At 45.6% G+C, this 18355-nt stretch overlaps 1 protein-coding gene and 1 pseudogene across 2 annotated transcripts in view; one reads left to right on the top strand and one right to left on the bottom strand.

Annotated features, from left to right (window-relative positions):
• Positions 1–1800: 1800 nt before the first annotated feature.
• The window catches only part of LOC309585555 (epidermal growth factor receptor kinase substrate 8-like protein 2), a 101098-nt pseudogene continuing 84543 nt past the window's right edge, over positions 1801–18355 (bottom strand). The window contains exons 6-11 of the transcript in view: positions 5893–6004; positions 5007–5126; positions 4009–4156; positions 2738–2921; positions 2199–2331; positions 1801–1872 (exon numbers count right to left, since the gene is read on the bottom strand). The product of the transcript in view is annotated as an epidermal growth factor receptor kinase substrate 8-like protein 2 (transcript). The remainder of the gene's footprint in view (positions 1873–2198; positions 2332–2737; positions 2922–4008; positions 4157–5006; positions 5127–5892; positions 6005–18355) is intronic.
• LOC309585553 (inositol 1,4,5-trisphosphate receptor-interacting protein-like 1) lies at positions 15761–18286 on the top strand (the record flags this gene model as incomplete). Its single annotated transcript, XM_082303519.1, has 3 exons — positions 15761–16043; positions 16548–16640; positions 17013–18286. The coding sequence occupies 3 exons, from the start codon at positions 15761–15763 to the stop codon at positions 18284–18286; spliced, it is 1650 nt and encodes a 549-aa protein (XP_082159645.1).

Raw genomic sequence — 18355 nt, 5'->3', positions numbered from 1 at the left:
TCATCCCTCCCTGACAAGGTGAGTGCCCTTCTCAGATCCTAGCAGGGCTGTGACTAAACCCAGGATCCTCCCCTGCCTGCACCCTAATTCTGCTGGTGAGAGCAGTGTCCTGTTTCAAATGAAGAAAACAGATTATCCATTGGAGACGCTTAAGAATGAAGCCAAAACTAAGGTGCACTGGTGTTCTCAGTTTTAGACATGAGCTCCCCAGATGCTGTTTTAAAGCTTTTTCCATTAAATGTGCAATGACAGGCACAAATTTGGACAAAGACTCAGCATGTGCTGAGAGAGAAAACCCAGCTGTCCCTGGGCTGTGGGCAGCTCTGGAGCTCTGTGTGCTTCACTGCTTTGCAATCAGATTGGTCTGTCAGTCAAACAGAGCTAGAAATGCAATGTGCCAAACTTGCTGTGGACAGGAACTACGCTGCTTGCTTGAGTTTTGAAATGGTGAGTAAATTTTGGAAGCATAATCACTTAATTCTGCTTCTAGGGAGAGGGATTTTCCTCACCCCTATTTACAGATTGCTATATACAAATGCACATAACTTTATGAAGGAAAACGGGAAGTAAAGAGCAACACCCTGTGCTAAATTAGAGGGGTTTTTTTCTTGTGGCCATTTAATTTGTGTTAAACCTGCCTTTCCCAGTGTGCTTTGGGGTTTCAGCTATTTGGGAATCATTTCAGCTGACTTTTTGCAGTGAAAATGTGAAGATGGGGACAAGTGACCAACACCCTGGGAAGGGCTGTGGGTGTGCCTGGGTCGGGAGCAAACGGTCAGGGCTTATCTTCTCCTGGTTTGAGGCCCGGTTTGGCAACACCACCACAACATTCCAGTGCAGGATCCGTGCCCCAGGGAAGGGCTGCACAGCTGCCCCGAGCTCCAGCCTCTGCATCAGCAGCGGTGGGCGGGTGGAACTCACCTATTTCCAGATTCAAATCCCTTTGTTTGTCACTCCTGCTCATTTCTAGGCACTGAAAGCTCATTTCAGCTGTTCAGAGATAGCACTAGCTGGTCCATGGATTTAAGGAAGCAGCCAGACTTCGGGAATGTGTGTTGCCATTCTAGCCTTGTCCAACGAGGGGGCACAGGGGGACAGGACAAGGACAGGCAGTTGTCACCGGCCCTGTGCTCGTGGGCTGCAGGGGACACCTGCACTGAGGAGGAAATGGAAATGGAAATAGAAAGGGTTAGGTTGCCCAGAGAGGTCATGACTCACCATTCCTGGAAGTGTCCGAGGCCAGGTTGGACAAGATTTGGAACAACTTGGGCTTGTGACAGGCATTCCTGCCCATGGCAGGGGGGTGGAATGGGATGAGCTTTAATGTCCTTTCCTTAAACCCAAACCATTGCAGGGTTCTAAAGCCTTATTCCTCTGGTCCAGGCTCCAAGCCTTGAGGCTGGCCTCTCTTGTGCTGTGTGCCACGCCTGCTCTGCCAGGGGAGAGTGGGGAGCAGGGGACAGCCCTCGGAGAAAAGCTTTGGGGGTCTTTTTTTGCTTGAAGCCAGCCCTTGTACATCCAGCCCCGTGTGAATCCTGCTCTGATCGCATGCACGGAAAATTTCAGTATAAAATATATAGTTATAAAAAAAATACTTCATGCAAAATTAAAACACCTTTCCCAGTGGGACATGGTCTTATTGTCAACCCTTCCCAACAGTGTTCAAGGAATTGTCACTCTGATGGCAGCTGGACCCCAAGGGGAGCTCTGCTGCATCTGGCCTGGGCCAGGAATCATTGCTTTCATTCCCTTTTTTTCTGCACTACTTAGGGCTAAGAGCTGAAATAAAGCAGAGAGACTTTAATTTGCAGAATCAATCCTTTCCTGGCGGCGCTTCGTGATTTCTTGGAGCTCCGACTCCCCTCTGCTTTTCTGGAATGGAAACAAAACAGGCAGTTTGGATTTGAACTTCAAGCTGCAGTTAAGTGACAGTATTTAATTAATGCTGTAAAAGTAGAGCTAGTTTCAAAGAGATAAGTGATATCAGTAAAAAGCAGATTAATTAGTGGAAACAGGGGGATCTTACAGATTTGCTCAAAAGACACTTCGGAATTTTTACGTGTGTTTTATTGCTGGTGTAGGTTTGGTTGCATTTTTTTTCCCCACAATTGTATTTTTTAAAATGCCTGTTTAATGAGCTATCTGACGCTGCTGGTACAGCCCCCATTCCAGCAGGAATTATCCAGAAAAATGCTTACCTCCAGCTGGTTTTTCTCCACTGTGATCTTGCTGTAGACTCTGTTTCCCTCATCACCGCACACCTTCTTCAGCTCCTCTCTGTTGAGGGAGAAGAGCTGAGCTCCGGTGAGGATGCCCAGGTGTTCCACGGTCCTGGGGAGACACAAAGTAGGGAGGTGACGATTGTGCTGCACGTGGCCTCGTGCCAGAGGTGAGGAGTTGGAGATGGGAGGCCAGGAGCTGCAGTGGGACCATATCACGGGGCCCTGGGGCTGTTCCAAGGTGGCAGCTGCAATTCCAGTAGCATTTCAGGCCTTGGATTTAGTTAGTTAACTGTTTATCTCCAAGAAAATATTTATACCAGAGAAAGGGAGTGACTTTGGGCTCTGAACATTCTGGTTATAGAGCCTGGATTGAACAGGGTTGAAATCTAATTTGCAACACAGGCTCTGTAAGTAAATCCAAGTGGCTTGTCCCAGGTGAGATGGTGCCGGTGGCCTCCCCCGCTCCTTCTCCAGGGAAGGACGAGCATTGCACGTGGCAATAGGGCAAATCTTACTCTTTGCTGAATGACTTGGCCTCCAGCCAGGCTTTGACTTCTTCAGTGCTGGATTCAAAGGTGAGGGGCACGAAAACTTGCTGAGGCTTTTCCACTTTGAAATTCCTGTGGGGAGGCTGAATTTTATTGTTTGTGATCTTCTTTAGCAGCTCGTCGTTCAGCTCATCCGTTTGGTGAATAAGTTCTGTAGAAACAAGTAGGGAATGAAAGCAAGTCTTCAGTCAAAAATGCCATTAAATGTTTGTGGGGAAACTGTAAGGCAGATGGGGATGTGGCTCAACATTCTTATTTAAATTCAGCCCAGAAAAGTGATTCCCATTTTCCTGTGCCCCTGTGTTGCCATTTATTTTGCTCCCATCACCCCTTGGCTGTTGCCTGATGTGGAAGCACAGTTCTGTGAGAATCTACAATTGGAGGTTTGGAATTGAGACCTTTTCAGTCCTCTCTGCTGCTTCTAGTCACTAATTTGCTGATCGCAGAGCTCCAGGTTTTGCTCCGCAACAGAACAGAAGCGGCAGGAAGCACAAACTGGGAATGAGCAACACACTCATGATGGGATGAGCTTGAAGGTCCCTTCCAGCCCAGGGCATCCTGTGCTTCTGTGAAAACTCCAGTGACTCTTCATCCAGTATCGCTTTCCCCATGAAACTCCTGAAGACTGTGGAGAATAACTCAGTGATACGAACAGATTTGTGTCCTTGTATTGTGGGGCTTCCTGTCGTCCCAGAAGGGCTCCTGCTTCCAGGAGTGGACAGGGTGGGATAAGGGGTGAGGTGAGCAGGGCCCCTGATCTCTCTCCTGCTCTGTGAGCCCCACAGCACGTGCAGGGTGAGGGAGTGATGCGGATCTCCTGTTTGGCCGGGAATTCTGTGGAACCACATGAAGGAAGCGGCCAGGCGGGCACTGTGTGTGTGCCGGGAGATGAGCAAAAGGAAGTGAGAGAAAGGGATTGGCCTGAGCTGTTCCTTAGACACACTTAAACATTTTGGAAGAGAAAGGAAACTCTCTCCTTGGGAGGAGGAGGAGGAAGTTAGAACTGGAGGAAGGAGGCATGGGGTGATCACTTATTGCCCTGCTCGGCCCGGGCCGCCCGAGAGCCCCGGAGGTGTCACAAGCCCCAGGGCTGCTCTCTTGGCTCTTGTCCTGCCTGGAATGGCCTCCAGACACAGTGCTGCTCCATTGCTGTGATCAGTAAAAGGTGCAGGGGAGCCCCTTGGGCAGGTCTGGTCCCCCGAGCGCCCAAACCCAGGGGAGCCCAGAGTGGGACACACACGTGCGTTCTTTGGCGTCCTGTGCAGAGTGGCGCGACAACATCTCAGTGCCCCACTTATCCCCGGCGTAGCTGGCAGGCAGCTTGTGGGTTGGGCTGGATGGGCCATAGCCCCTGGGGCTCAGGTCTCCTTTGTAGCTCTGGTTAGACTGGTTAGAAAGGGAAAGAAAAGTAAGAATTTTTTTTGGTCGTTTTTAATTTTCTTAAGCTTTCTGCCTCACACCCACGGAGGGACAAACTGCCGTGTTCTCCTTGTGCTGATGTGGGGCTGGGGAGACCTCAGGTGGAGCTGCATGGAAGAAGTTAATTTCTGGGAATGAAGAACCCAAAGCAAAGTCTGAAGTTTGCGCAAGGGAATTCCTAGTTGTGCCAAACGTGTTCGATCTCATTGGAAGGCAGAGCCTCACTGCTCCGTAGCTGGGATGTGAAGCGGGACCACTGCCAAGGGCCTGGAGCGGACTGGAAAGTTTTTTGACGTTTTGATTAAACTAGCAGGGATTTATCCAGAAGCCTGCTGGGCCGCCTTAGGCTTTGCCCAAACGCTGCAATACCAAAATGGGGAAGCAATTCCATGCTTCCCTAGGGTGTTTAGAACACTCCAGCTCCACATTTCTGCAGTGCAAGTTGCAGTATTCAGTTAATTCTCACTTAGATGGTGTTTCCATCTGCCTCCACTCCAGTAACGTGTTCCTGGTGCTGAACTGAACTGGCTGAGGGAAGTGTCCATCTTTAATTTAACCCCCAAGAAAAATCTTGATGTGGAAAAATATGGAAAGCAGGAGGCTGGTGCACAAATAGGAAGGATAGGCCTTATTTGGGAAGACGATCGTAGCAAAATGTGAATTTTATCATAGGAGACTCAGGAATCTCCTGGCTTTGTCTACTTCTGAAGGTCTGTCCTGATTGGTGCATAGTATCCTAAGAAATCAGGGAGGTCTAATGCCAACATTATTCCCAGAGGCAGATTGTGCCCTGCAGCTGATACCAGTCAGGTATTACCTGACTACAGACCTGTTTGAGCTCTTCCAGTTTCACCACATCCAGGATATTGTACGGAACATAACCGGCCTGCCCACTCCGGTTGAGCAACTTCCACCACTGCTTATTATCTTCCAACACCTGAGAGAGGGACAAAAATAAATCTGCTGTGGGAAAATGGGATTTCAGGCATAAACAACCAGGATATAGCGGGGCCGAACCATCCAAAAGGTGAAGTTGCCAGAAGGACATCACTGAGGCCAGGAGCTCTAATCGGATCTGTTGCTCTCAGATGCAATCCAGGACTGAAACTTTTCCTGGAAAGCATCAGAATGTATCGTAAGGATGAACAGGAGAGCACCTCTGCGTGCTGAAGAACTCATAGTTCCTACATAATGTCCCTGTTTCTCCAGACCTTTTTTTCCTAATGACTGAGTTTCTGATGTCTTTTTGCATTAAAATAAATAATTAAATAAATAAAAAGCCACATTTTGCAGAGAAACCTTTTCCTCAGGTCACAGATCAGTGTCAGCCCAAGTCACGTCCCACCTTGTCCAGCTGCCAACAGTGCTGCAGTAAGAGAAAGGTTATGAGAAAGGTGCTTTTCAGAGAAAACAAATCCTCGTGGAGGAGGAAGTGGTGATAAGGAACCGACCCAGCGGGGGATGAGCAGGGCTCTAGAGCGAGTTGTTGTCCTCCCTCCTCACTGTGGTTAAAATGGGACCGATGTCTTTGAGCTGAGGAAATGACACAACACAGCACAGGCAGCCTGCTCCAGCTTTGGGTTTGAGCAAAGCTTTGTGTCACTGCTGAGATACCACCAGGGAAAATGGAGTTGGTGCTTGTTGCTATCCCGAGCTCTCTCCTGCCCCTGGGGGACACACCTTTTCCAGGAACGGTCACGTACCTCCAGGATTTCATCCTTCAGCACCGAGAGCTCACTGGCGTTTCGCGCGGTGAAATCGTAGCGGATTTTGGCAAATCTCTTGGGCACAGCCACCCCCTGGGCCTCGAAATTCCTGCAGAAGAGAAGTGGCCTGAAGTTCATTAACCTGAGCTAGACTGTTGGAAGGACTCTGTGTGGAAGCTGGAATTGTATTAGAGGATCATCATAAACTAAAAATATATGTGACAATGTGGCCAGATTGCAATGAATCTAAAGACAGGACAGGGTTGGCTCGAGCTCACAGAGCTGCTGCCTCCAGTGTAAACTAACCGCCTCGTGAAAGCAAATGGTTTTTCACAGACATTATTCAAATAAAAGGGGAAAGGGGAAAAAAAAACCCAACCAAGAAAAAAGGAAGGTTCCCATTAGCAAAAAAAGCCTACATGAAAAAGTGAGGTTGTGAGCTATGGCCGAAGGGCCGAGTTTGGTGCTGATTCTCAATCAATTCAGCAAATGACAGTGCATTGATGCAACTGTTTTTTTAGTCAAATTTAGTCCTGATTCTTCACAGTAATTTGCCTCAAGAAAATGAGCCCCATATCCTTTGGTGAGTTCCCTGTTGGCTGAGGCCCAGACCTTCAGGCCGTGACTTCTCAACATACTTGCAGTGAGACTGGCTCCCTCTTAATTGCTTCTTTTTGAAGTATGGTTTGTCACTATCATCCTGCTGAAGATGAACAGGGCTGGTGTCTCATCTTCATATATTCTTCCCCCTCGTCCCCTGTCCTTCTTTTCCCCTTTTTCACCTCTAAATAAATTTCTTCAAGGCGATTTAACCCTGGGATAGTCTAATCCACTTTAGTCCTTCGTGGTCCACCCTCAGATAGATGTGTTGGCACAGAAGAAGTAAGGGTGTTCCTTTAGGATCTGATACTGTAATAAAGGGAAGAGAAAAATGAAACAGGCATTTCATGTTTGTCTGTTTTCTCTCCATGTCGTTTCGTGAACATGTACTCACACTTGGCCAAGAGTAGTGCATTCAGACACTGAATATGAGTGTTGAAGAGGGGACTGAGAAGGAAGAAGCTTAGTGTTCTGCAATAGGAATTATGCTTTGGGGATTTTACGAATTGTTTCCCTCTTTTTCACCATCATGCTCTTCTTGCACACTTCCTTGTCTTTTGCTATTGAGCGAAAGTCTGGAGGCTCAGAAAGCCCAAGTTTCATCTGAGAAAGATTTCCTGTGTCAGAGAGAACGGAAGGGATTCTGTTTCCATCCTTTCATGCCAGGAAGGATGAACTGCCTGTATCAGGAGGTGCCGAATTGGTTCTGGGTGCTGCTGTAGCTCACAGAATTGCAAGACCCAGTGCTGCAGGAGTTCAAATAACAGACCGGTGGAAAGGCTCAGGGGCCACAAGCTGTGCTGCATCTCTCATGGACTTGCAAGGAACCTCTCCTTTGGTGTCTGTGCAAGTGCTGGCTGATGTGGGCACTAGGATTGCTCTTTTAATCAGGCAGCTCCAGTACCTTTCAGAAAAGAATTTTCATGGCACATCATGAGCCATTAATCTCTTGACTAACCATAACATTTCCTTACTCCTTGGTTTTACAGCATTACTCAAACACTGACATTTGTCATTTCACCAGCCATCTCCCTTGACCTCTAGCATCAGGCACTTGCAGGGGGAAGGATCTGGTCTCACAAATATTTTCATACTCTGATCTCTGTGATTTATTAACCATGAAGTTTTGCCTTCAGAACTCAAGATGCCATTTCAAATAATTTCATGTGCAAAAGTCGAGTTATTGGGCAAAAGGGATCCTTGATAGCTGGGTACAAAGGACAGCAGGACTGCTGTTGCTGTTTTCTTTTCAACTACTGTGCTTGCTGTGTGACCTTGAGGAAATAGGTTCACTGCAGCTTTATGGTTCCGTTTTTGCATAGGGAAAATAAGGGCAGTGATAATTGCTTTCAGTTGTAAAACACTTTTAAGATTTATGGAATATGAATGATTCTTACTAAGTGAAAAGTGTTGCAAAGCTGGCTTAGTTGCACACTGTGCTAACAAAATTCCGTATCAGCCTATTGACCCCAGCCTGAAACACTCATTAAAGTTTATAGGACATTTTGGTGGATGAGTTGAGGCAGTTGTTCTGCTGGAAATATCATACTGAAAGCACTTTTAAATCCATCATCCGCTTTGACTTTTTTCTCTATTAAAACTAAACACAACTGCTTGCTCTTTCCAGTTTTCTTAGTTTAGTTTTTGATGGGTAAGTACTCACTGTTAACTCAGCTTGTACCCCCATGGCATCTGAGACATTACAGTTCATTCTAGTCATAGCATAAACACACAATAGCTGTTGTACTGAGACAAAAAGAGTTATAAAACATGTAAGATATCCAATGGACTGGTATTAACTATCAAGTTGCATGGTCACTTTTGAATGTCAAATGTTCTTTTTATGGATACTGCATTAATTTAATTTGTGCTTAAACGTTAGCTAGGCTAGACATTGGTGTCTGAAAAGTACATATTTTTCCAATGTCAAAATGTGTAAATTTAGTATTAAAGAAACAAAACTATTTACTTGTACTAGAGGAAAAATACTTTCGTAGCAAAGAAATTAACTGAGGTGCTCTTTAAAAATAGGTCTGGCTTGCTTACAGAATTGTTGCTTATGCAGTAAAGCAGATCTACAGATGTTTTCTTTTTTTCTTCCAGATCAAACTTGGATTGTTTGAAAAGTGGGGAGATATTTCACCATAGTACAAAAGAAGATACAGAAGAGGAGAGCAGAATGAGAGCTTTGCAAGTGCCACATGCCTGCAGCCTGCTGTCTTTAGCGATGCTGTTCCTTCCAGTCACTGGAACGTCAAAACAAAATATCCCAAGACTGAAGCTTTCCTATAAAGGTAAACTTTTCAGTAGTTTTTCTGATTCTGGCACTTTGGTTTCGATGTGATACTGCCAGCAGTTCTTTTTGTATTACTAACCAGGAAATACATAATAGAAGCCTTAAAGATGGATGAATTCTGCCTCGGGGCAGTATTAAAATCTGGGTTTTTTGTTGTGTCGGGGCACATGTTTCTGAAGTATAAATGTCTTTTAAAAGTATTATTTCTGTTTGCTCCAAGAGGATGTTAACAGACTATACATAAATTAGAGGGGAGTGGTCCTTGAAAGGCTCTGAGGTGCATTGGAGACATTCCTGTGTGGCTGGTGCGGATGATGTGACACATGGAGGACATTCACACCTTCCTACAGCATCAGAGAAAGTTGAGAGCGCTGACTCAAGTGTTTCAAGGGGACTGACATTTATTTTTGTAATAATTCTTTTTCTATCACTAAGTGGATATGTTAAACTCTTCATATGTGGTTTTCTTTCTCCTTGCCTCTTTGGATCACAAAAGCGTGATTCTCTGCAGAATTTCTTAGTCTTGTGTGTAGTTCTTGTTAAGAATGGTACCGTCTGAGGGATTTCAACACAGACATATTTATGTATTAATGGCCAATTTTTTAAAGAAGGTGGATTTCTTTTTGCTTTGCATGTACAGTACACCTCCACAGGCACAGAGATGTGTCACTGACACTTCCTTCTTTAGTGAAAACAAATGCTCTCCAGTTAGTTATGTTTCAGCTATGTCAGCACCTTGCCCTTAGGGGAGCTATTTCTGCTCTGTTTTTCAAACTTATGTCTTCCTATGCATTGCAGAGTTACACTCAGGATGGTGTGATGGGACAGGCTGTAGAGCCTTCATCGGGGCTTATGATATGTTTATCATGAGTTTAACACCCAGAGAAATGTATTGAGTAAGCAGAATGACATGCTATTTATTTACAAGCTTCTCTTTTGCTAGCTTTGCATGCCACTGTGCATGCTATTCCACTGTGTATATAAATGTGTTTGGATGTGTTTGTGCGAGAGAGACAGAGGAAGCAAGATCAAGGGATCTTGACAACATTTTTATAAATTCAGGGAACAGTTGCACTCCCTGAAGCCAATGCATACAGAAACTGAAAGAGCTGACATGAGTTATGAAAGTTAGCAGTAAAACCCTCCTGACATACAGCCGGCCTTCTCACAGCTAGGCCTTTTGAGCTAATTCCCAAAAGCAGCATATACCATATGGCCATGGCATTTACTGTGGATTTGACGCTCACGATTAGTGAATTCCTCTCAACTTCAAAAGCAGATAGCCTTTGGCAAAATCCTGATGGATGCCTTTGGCAGGTAAAGAGGGGGAGAAAGAAAAATTAGTGAGGTCAACACAGGGGAAAAAAAATGGCTGAAATCTTAGTTTAAAATAGTGGCAGAGACCTGCTGGGAACAGTTGGGAAAATGCCTGAGCTCGTTTAAAAAGACAGTGAGCAGATGATTGATATTTAGGCCCTGACCCAAACTTTTCTTAGCAACTTTATAAACCTTTCAGTTTGGCTTGAGGGATACCGTTTCCTGTCCAAACTTATTCACCTATATCCCTGTAGGGGGGGAAAATCAACAACAGATACAGATGCAAAACAGCACATAAATCTTAGTTTTGAGAGCTGTGATGGAACTGAAAAGTCAGAAGAAAGAGAATTACCAGAATTTATTGTGCCTTGTCTTACTTTCTTGGGGGGTTGGAAGGTGTATATTTTTCCACATGGAACAAGAAATAATTTAATGCTGTTTTTTCACATTTATGTATTGTAAATGATTCCAGTATGGCGTATCATAATTAAACTATATTTTGCGTGTTGACAACAGAATATCAGATGTACTGAATATTTAATATAGTTGTGAGAATTAAGTCCACCTTCCTCCCCCCAAATCTTTCAGACAAAACAATTCCAAGGTTTCTGAGAATAAGATGTAGGAGAAATGAACTGGTTTTTTGCCAGTTCTCATAAAATTGTTAGTCATGTCACTGACAAGTCCTGGCATCTCTGTTCTTTGGAATTCATACTTGAACTCTCATGAAGAGGAGAATACAGGGCTCTTTTCCTTCTTTATGGAAAACAGATGAGAACTGGCCACATCAGGCAGTTCCAAAAACCTGGTCACATGTGTCTTTGAAGGGAAGGTTTCATCTCCTTTCAGGTGCAATGTGCTTATGGCATAGCTCCATCTTCCCAGAAGAGCTGAGCATTTGCTGGGGCAGGAGAGCTGGAAGTAAGCGGGACTTTGCTCTGCAGTTACTGAAGCTTCCAGTTGCATCAATCAGTGGTGGATGGAGGAAGAGGGAGAGGGTAGGGTGGTTAAAGATGTGTCTATAACTGCAGGAGTGCTTCAATAAACCACAGCATGTCAAAGCTCCTTTGTGTTCAAACAGCAATTGAAATTTTAGACCTTCTCTGAATGGCAGTTATAGGTTTCCTTCTTCTCAAGGTTGTCATCTTAACGAATGGGAATCTGTGCAGGAAATGTTAAGATATTCCAGTGAGTGATGTTGGGATCAATGTAAAGTCATACAATGGATTTCCTTTATTGTTTGTCCCAGTCTAAAGATGTGTTCTAAAAAATTGTGCATGTATAAAACTAAAACTACACACAAATCAATTAAAATATGTTGTAGTACAGAATCAAAGTCATATATTTTCCACCTGTGTTAACCGAATACACTATGATCTTTAATCACATATCTCATCCTTTCACATTTTCCCTGATCCATTAGTTGAAAAATTCTCTTATTCACTCAGACTTAACGTTTAGATACTCGTTCATGTCATTACTATCCCAGAAATTGTCACTCCTCTTGTGATGTTTTTAGGGTGCTCTCACTGCATATACCTTACTTATTCTGTGTATCTTAGATACTTCTACAAGATTGAGGTGCTTTTACTATTACAGCTTTACTATTAGGAGAAGGTAACAAACTGTCTTCTAATAGAAGATTATGATCTTTAGAAAACCAGGGGATGATTTTGAGTAATATTCCATATTTTGACTCTCTTTGCCTAGTACTGCTTTCAGTCTAAGACCAACAGTGTGTATTTATCACTCATTTTCATGTAGCTGGAGATAACCTGTGACCTTCATCCAAACTGCAGAACTCCACAAGCACAGAAGTGATATTCAGCTTCCCTAAGCAGCACGTCCTTGTTGTCTGCTGCCTCATTTAACATCCTCATTCCAACCTCTGGAGCAGATGCAGAAGGTTTTCATATACCAGTGTAATTCATTAATGTCATTTTCAGGACAGCATCAGTTCTGTTACTAAAGAATGGAAGGCTCAGTGTCCTAATTCATGTATGTTTAATTCATACAGTGTAGACAGTCTTGTTTCTGTTTGATCTTCTGAGTAATAATTTTTCCTAATTCATTGGGAGGTCCTTCCATAAATATCGTGTGTGTGTCTTTTTAGATTTTACTTCATAGGGAGAAGTAAAGAATAGCCAGACCAGAAGGTTGATTGCCTTCTGAGAAAAAGAAGAAAAAAAAGCAAATTTTTCTCAATTTGTGGCTATCCTAAAATTTTCCTGCCGAAAGAGAGAATCCTAATTGCAAATTTAACCCTATTGATTTGATTTACTTGGCTGCTTTTCATGGACATTTTAGTAAGTGCAGTCTGTGTTCTCAGTGAATGCATTTATATTACAAAAGTGTGCACCCTAGTTTCTTGGCTGGGGGGCATGCCCTAGCCCAGATTTGGACATTGTCACCAGTGACATCCACAAACATCTATCATTCCCGTGTGGGAATGTGGCCATTCCCCAGAGCAAGCCATGCTTACTGTGACAGCGGTGACTTGGTCAGAGGACCAGGAATCCTGCATTGTGACACAGTACAGAGGAATAAGCAGGACTGAAGGCAACGTTTGGCTTTTAAAGCAGGATTTACTTAGCACTGTTAAAAACGACTATGGTAGTAATTTACATCTAATAAACAAAAGCATTATTCTCAGCTGATTTGTTTTTCTCCATATAGAATGAATTAAGATGCAGTCTCATTCTCACTGAAGTCATGGCAAGAGTTTTTCCACTGAAGTAAATTGAAGCAAGATCAAATTCACGCTCCTCACTTTTTTCATCTTACCTAAATAAACTAAAGACAGGTAGTTCTTTCTCCTCTGCTGAAGGATGACAGTGCTAAATCATCAGCTCCACATGGAAATTAGCCATGTTTAAGGATTGTTTAGTTTCACGCAGTGTTTTGCGCACAGGATTTTCTTCCCCCAGAGTGATCCATTCTTAAAACATGGTGAAAAAGCAAACAGAGAACATTTTGGTGCCAGGAATTCTTTTGAAAATTTGACTGGGTGAGTGCATTTCCTTAATGTTCAAAAATTATCCTTTGACCATGCTATTTAACAGTGTCAAGCATTCTGTTCTCTATATTGTTTTTGCTTTAAACCTGTTTCATTTTAGAACTGATGAGATGCTTAACTGTTGCATCAGAGCAGTTAGTTTGTTCAGTTTCAGTACAGCTGGCTTATTTCCATGTCATGCATCATTTAATTATACATATAAAACATAGTTAAAATTGTACAGCTCCATGAGCCTCACTTAAACTGTCTGTGGCACTGCAGTAATCCCAGTACCCTGACGGGGTGTTGCACAGCTGTGACTGGTTGGAATGTGGTAAACTGGTGATGTGTAAGAGAGCCTAGAAGTGAGCTTGCATTTTGCAGCTGTGCTTGCTCTACTGGAAGAGGAAGTTAAACCAGAAAAAAACTGCTCTTGTGGCAATATCAGCATCTGTAAATCTGAATGCTTAATGAAAATCAAGGAAAATGTGCTGAGTGAGGAAGTGGTGCTTTTCCCTTGTTTGTCATTTAATTAATTTTTGGTGGTTTGTTATTTCTCAGAAAAATCTATCTCAGATTCCTCTGTGGAAAAACATGAAGTGTTTATGTGAGAGTGAAGATCCTAGTATTGGATGATTGTCTAGATATGCAAAAGACTTTGCCTGTTTGGTCTCAAAAATGCTTTCTGGAGGCAGTGATCATTGACACTTAAAATGTACCCTAGCTTGAAGATGGATGGGCACTGCTGTCCATGTGTATATGCTGTCGACTGAGTATAAACCTGAAGGCATTTATTACATCTTAGTAATGGGAAAAGCAGCAAATTTCTTACAGACATTTTTTTCCTTTTTTAAGCTAGTGAACTTGAAGGTCAGATTCAACTATATGTTGCATTTTCTGTCATATAATTATCATATCTATAATGTCCTGAAGAGCAGCCTCCAGTCAGTGACATCAACAGTTTACACAGCAGTTGAACTAAGAATAACCTTGGAGAACTGACCCATGTCAACCTCTTATGAGTGTAAACTGTAGTTCACAACAGTTTCTGTTTTTTCATGATCACAGAAGGGCCTCAGTTGGATAAAAGAAGAATTGTGTTCAAAAAATACAAAACTATTCTGCTGACTGTTCACTTTACTGTATCTCAGAAGAGGAGAGGAAACAAAACTGAAAGAGTAATACTTAATAAAGTATTTTTGCTCCCTTATAAAAAGAAGGACAGGACAACATCAAAAACAGCTTCCCTAGAAGAATGCAGGGAAGATACATGATAAGTGGCATCAGCTTGGAAGAGGGATCAAAACTCTTTCTTTGATTGCTTTTACTAATGACATCTGTTTAAGCAAATCCAATTCAGAGCAGTTTCAGGAATCCCAGACTTGTTCTCTTTCTGAGCACTATTTGGAGGGCATGATCTGCCTGACATCAGTGTCTGTCTAGCAGTGGACATCTGTGGTCACTATGCAGGTGCTCGATTCACATCCTGTTTCCTTTTCCTCCCTCCCCATTTCTGCAGTTCCATTTGTAGGTGAGTTCCCCAAAGAAGAGCTGAGGAACATAGGGGATGACTCTTCCGTACTCACAGTCCTTTGGAGATAAATACACAGAGATAGCAGAAAGAGTCAGAATTTCCTTTAATAAACCAGTGCAATATCAGACAAGTCAGAGAGATTGGTTAACTCTGTTTAAGGCAGACAATTTTGAAGATGGTGGGAGTGACAGATGTACATCTTTGCTACAAATTTGAAAAATGAGACATTCTACTTTCTGAACAAAATCCTGGCTATCCCAGAATTTTGCACTGTGTTGAACCATAGAGTTTTAAGAGCTGAGAGGTTGTTGAAGACACCAAAATTTTGTAATTAACTTACTGGGCCTCTTTAAGGAGGGTGTTACGTCTTCCTGTGCATCATTCAAGCAGCCTGGATTTCTTTCAGAAAGATTTCTCACTAAATCTGTAACAAAACATTAGCCTATATGACATCCTGCCCCAAAAGTAATAAATATAAATATTATTAATAAAAAATGTCCCCCTCCAAGATTAAATAAAAGCTTACACCTATATACCAAGAGCATCCACGGATCATGTCACACAAATTTATATTTGACAAGGGTTTGTGTGGGAGGGCGCTTGTGCCTGCTTTGTACAGGGAAGCTCTGGGGTTCCCAGGTTCACGACTGATGGGTCTGCACTTTGTGTCTGTTGAGGCTCTGGGTGCCCAGGGCCATGAGCAGTTCCCGGGCTGGGGATGGCGGGTGGGGCTGGCCTGTGATGTGCTCTGGGGCCTGTGACAGCACAGGGGCCGTGTCACAATGGGGGCAGCTATAAAAGGCCCCATTGGTTGACGCTGCCCCCAGTAGAGCCTGGGCAAGCGGTGAGTGCCCACAGGCGGTGGGGAGGCAGGGCTGGGGGAGGGCTGGGGCAGAAGCGCTGGCAGCCGGGGCGTGTGTTCTGTCCCTGCGTCCAGGGCCCAGCCCCTGGCGGGAGCGCCTTGCTCAGGCTCGGTGCTTGCTGGGGCAGCGGTGCAGGCCTTGCCTCCTGCCAGCTGCCGGGGCCTCTCCTTCCTGCTGCCACATCCCCGTGGCTCCTGCCCTGCACTGGCTGCCTCCATTCCGGCCCTACTGAACCCCTTCTGTGTGTCCTCTTGCAGACCATGGCTTTCTTGTCATTGCTCTTCGTGCTCGTGCAAAGCCTGATCCAGTACCCCCAGCCAGCTGGGGATGGGCTGGATGAGGCCACGCACCGGCGAATGCAGGAGCGTGAGGAGCTGCTCGACCGCGAGATGGCTCGGCTGCTGCAGGAGCTGGAGCAAGGGCCCCCGGAGCAGCAGGACGAGGGCTGGGGAGCCCTGCTCTTTGGTGCCCTGCAGCAGTGGCCATTCTGGGCTCTTGCTGGACTCCTGCTCCTCTTGGGCCTGTGGTTTAGCTGCAGGAGGAGTCCTGAAGCCAGCAAAACCAACAGCAGCGGCAAGGACCAGACCTCCTGCAAGACCTTGGGAGAGGAGAAGGAAAAAGAAAAGGAAGAAGACAGTTTGGATTCCGAGAGAGATGGAGAAAACATTGATGTGACTGTGGAGGCAGATGACAGTGGCAGCGGAAATGAAGGAGAAGGCAGTCCTGTGGCTGCAAATGAAGGAGACGACAATGATGCCAATGAACGAGATGAAGATGTGAAGTTGAAGAAAGACAGTGATGTTAAAAGTGATGATGGCCATGATGCAAGGAAAGATGAAGGCTGGAGTGATGGGAATATGCCAGGAGACAATACTGCTGAAGGAAATGAAGAAGAACCTGGCAATGTTACTGGAGGTGTGGAAGACCTAGATGAAGCAAATGAAGGAGAAAACAAGGATGTGAAGGTGGAGCCAGACAAGGATGCTGGAAAGGAAGAAGAAGGAGATGGAAATGAAGAAAAAACCGATGATGCGTATATGAAAGCAGGCAACGATGACGTACGTGAAGGTGAAGATGGAAAGGAAGAAAAAGCGGATGTGAAAGTGCAGGAAAGCAGTGATGCCAGTGAACAAAGAAGCAGTGATTGGACAGGACAAGAAGACAGCCGTGATGGTGAGAATGCAGTAGACCATTGTGGTTTTGCTGCAACTGAGGAAGAAAAGAAGGACATTGGAAATGAAGAAAGCAATCTTGGAGACAAAGATGAGAAAGCCAGTGCTGCCGATAGGAAGGGAGAAAAGAATGAAAATGGAAATGGAGAGGAACATGGCAATGTTGCTTCAACTGAAGAAGGTGTTGATAAGATAAATGAAGGAGAAAGCAGCAATATGAAGCTGAAGGAAGACAGTCATTCCAGTGAACACAGAGCCACTGATTGGAATGGGAAGGATCAGGAAAACAGGGATGCGAATGTGAAAGGCGAGAAGAATGAAGATGGAAAAGAAGAAGAAGGTGGAAATGTGGCTGCCAGTGAAAAAGAAGGCAGTGGTGCTGGCAAGGACAAAGGCAGCAGTGGTGGAATTGAAGAGGAAGAAGACGCCTGTGACGTTGGGAATAAGCGAGGGATCCTTTTAGTGGATCGCATACAGTGTCCTGTCGAGGACGTGGAGAGAGGTCGCTCAGTGGCAGCTGAGCTGATGGAGAGCTTCACGCGTGTCTTTATTGACAGCGTGAGCAATAGTTTCTACCCGGTGCCTCAAGAAGCCATCGGGGTGGGCAGTGCCTTTGAGGGTTGGAGTCCCCGTGAGCAGGATGTGGTGTACCGCGTGCTGGTCCCACTGAATCCCCCACCGGGACACGCCTTCCACCTGGAGCTGAACAGTGCAGGGCAGATGGCAGCAAGGACCTTCTGCGTCCGTGTGGAGCTGGTGTGCACGTGCGAGAGGGAGCAGCTGGGCGAGAAGCTGTTGTGCTTCCTGCACCACTCGCAGGAGGAGCTGCGGCGGAAGCAGAAGCCCAGCCTCCTAGAGACACTCTGCACCGGCTCCTACCTGGACGTGGAGAAAACCTCCCACTGGTTCTACCAGCTGGTGAGATGCTCGTGGCTGCATTTGCCTCAGTCGTACTCATGGCACTTGGTGTTTCAGCCCTGCAGCCGGTCCTGCCAATTCCGGCTGAGCAAAGGCAAGAAGAGCCTGATGGTGGAGATGCTGTTTGGGGTGCGCCACGGGGACTCCGACATCTTTGTGGTCAGCCAGCCCACAGAGGCCCAGAAAGGCGGCTCCAGCATCTTTGTGAGCAGCCAGCCCGCCGAGGCCGACTCCATCGCAAGCACAGCGTGGCCTGAGACGTACGCTGTGGCAGAGGCAAAATTCTTCCAGCACGTCGCCAGGCAGGTGCCGTGTGAGAGCTTGCACCTGAAATGCCTGCAGCTCTTCACCTGCATCCTGAGGGGCACAGGTTTTTCCAGCTCGACCTGGAAGACTGTGGTCATGCACGTGCTGACCACCGTACCGCTGTCCCAGTGGCGCAGGAGGGAATTTGCGCGGCGGCTGTGGGACATCATGGCATACCTGCGCCGCTGCCTGCAGTTGAAACGCCTGGAGCACTTTGTCCTGGGCAACCAGAGGCTTCCTGAGGAGATCAGCTTGCCGCCGGCAATGCGAACGGTCGAGCCGCTCAACCTCTTTGAGCACCTGGCCCGAGATCCGGCCGCCCACGCAGAGGCGATGCGAGCTTACGGTCAGCTGCGATTCCGCCTCTGGATGCTGCTCTCCAACCACTGAGAGGAATTCCCTGCACAGAGCTGTGCTGGGGGGGCTCCCACCCGATGGCAGCCACGTGAGCACTGCATA

The sequence above is a fragment of the Coloeus monedula genome (assembly GCF_965178545.1).
Source record: "Coloeus monedula genome assembly, contig: HAP1_SCAFFOLD_68, whole genome shotgun sequence".
Lineage (NCBI taxonomy): Eukaryota > Metazoa > Chordata > Aves > Passeriformes > Corvidae > Coloeus > Coloeus monedula.
Note: the sequence above shows the minus strand (reverse complement) of the source record. Positions and strands in the feature narration are given on the sequence as shown.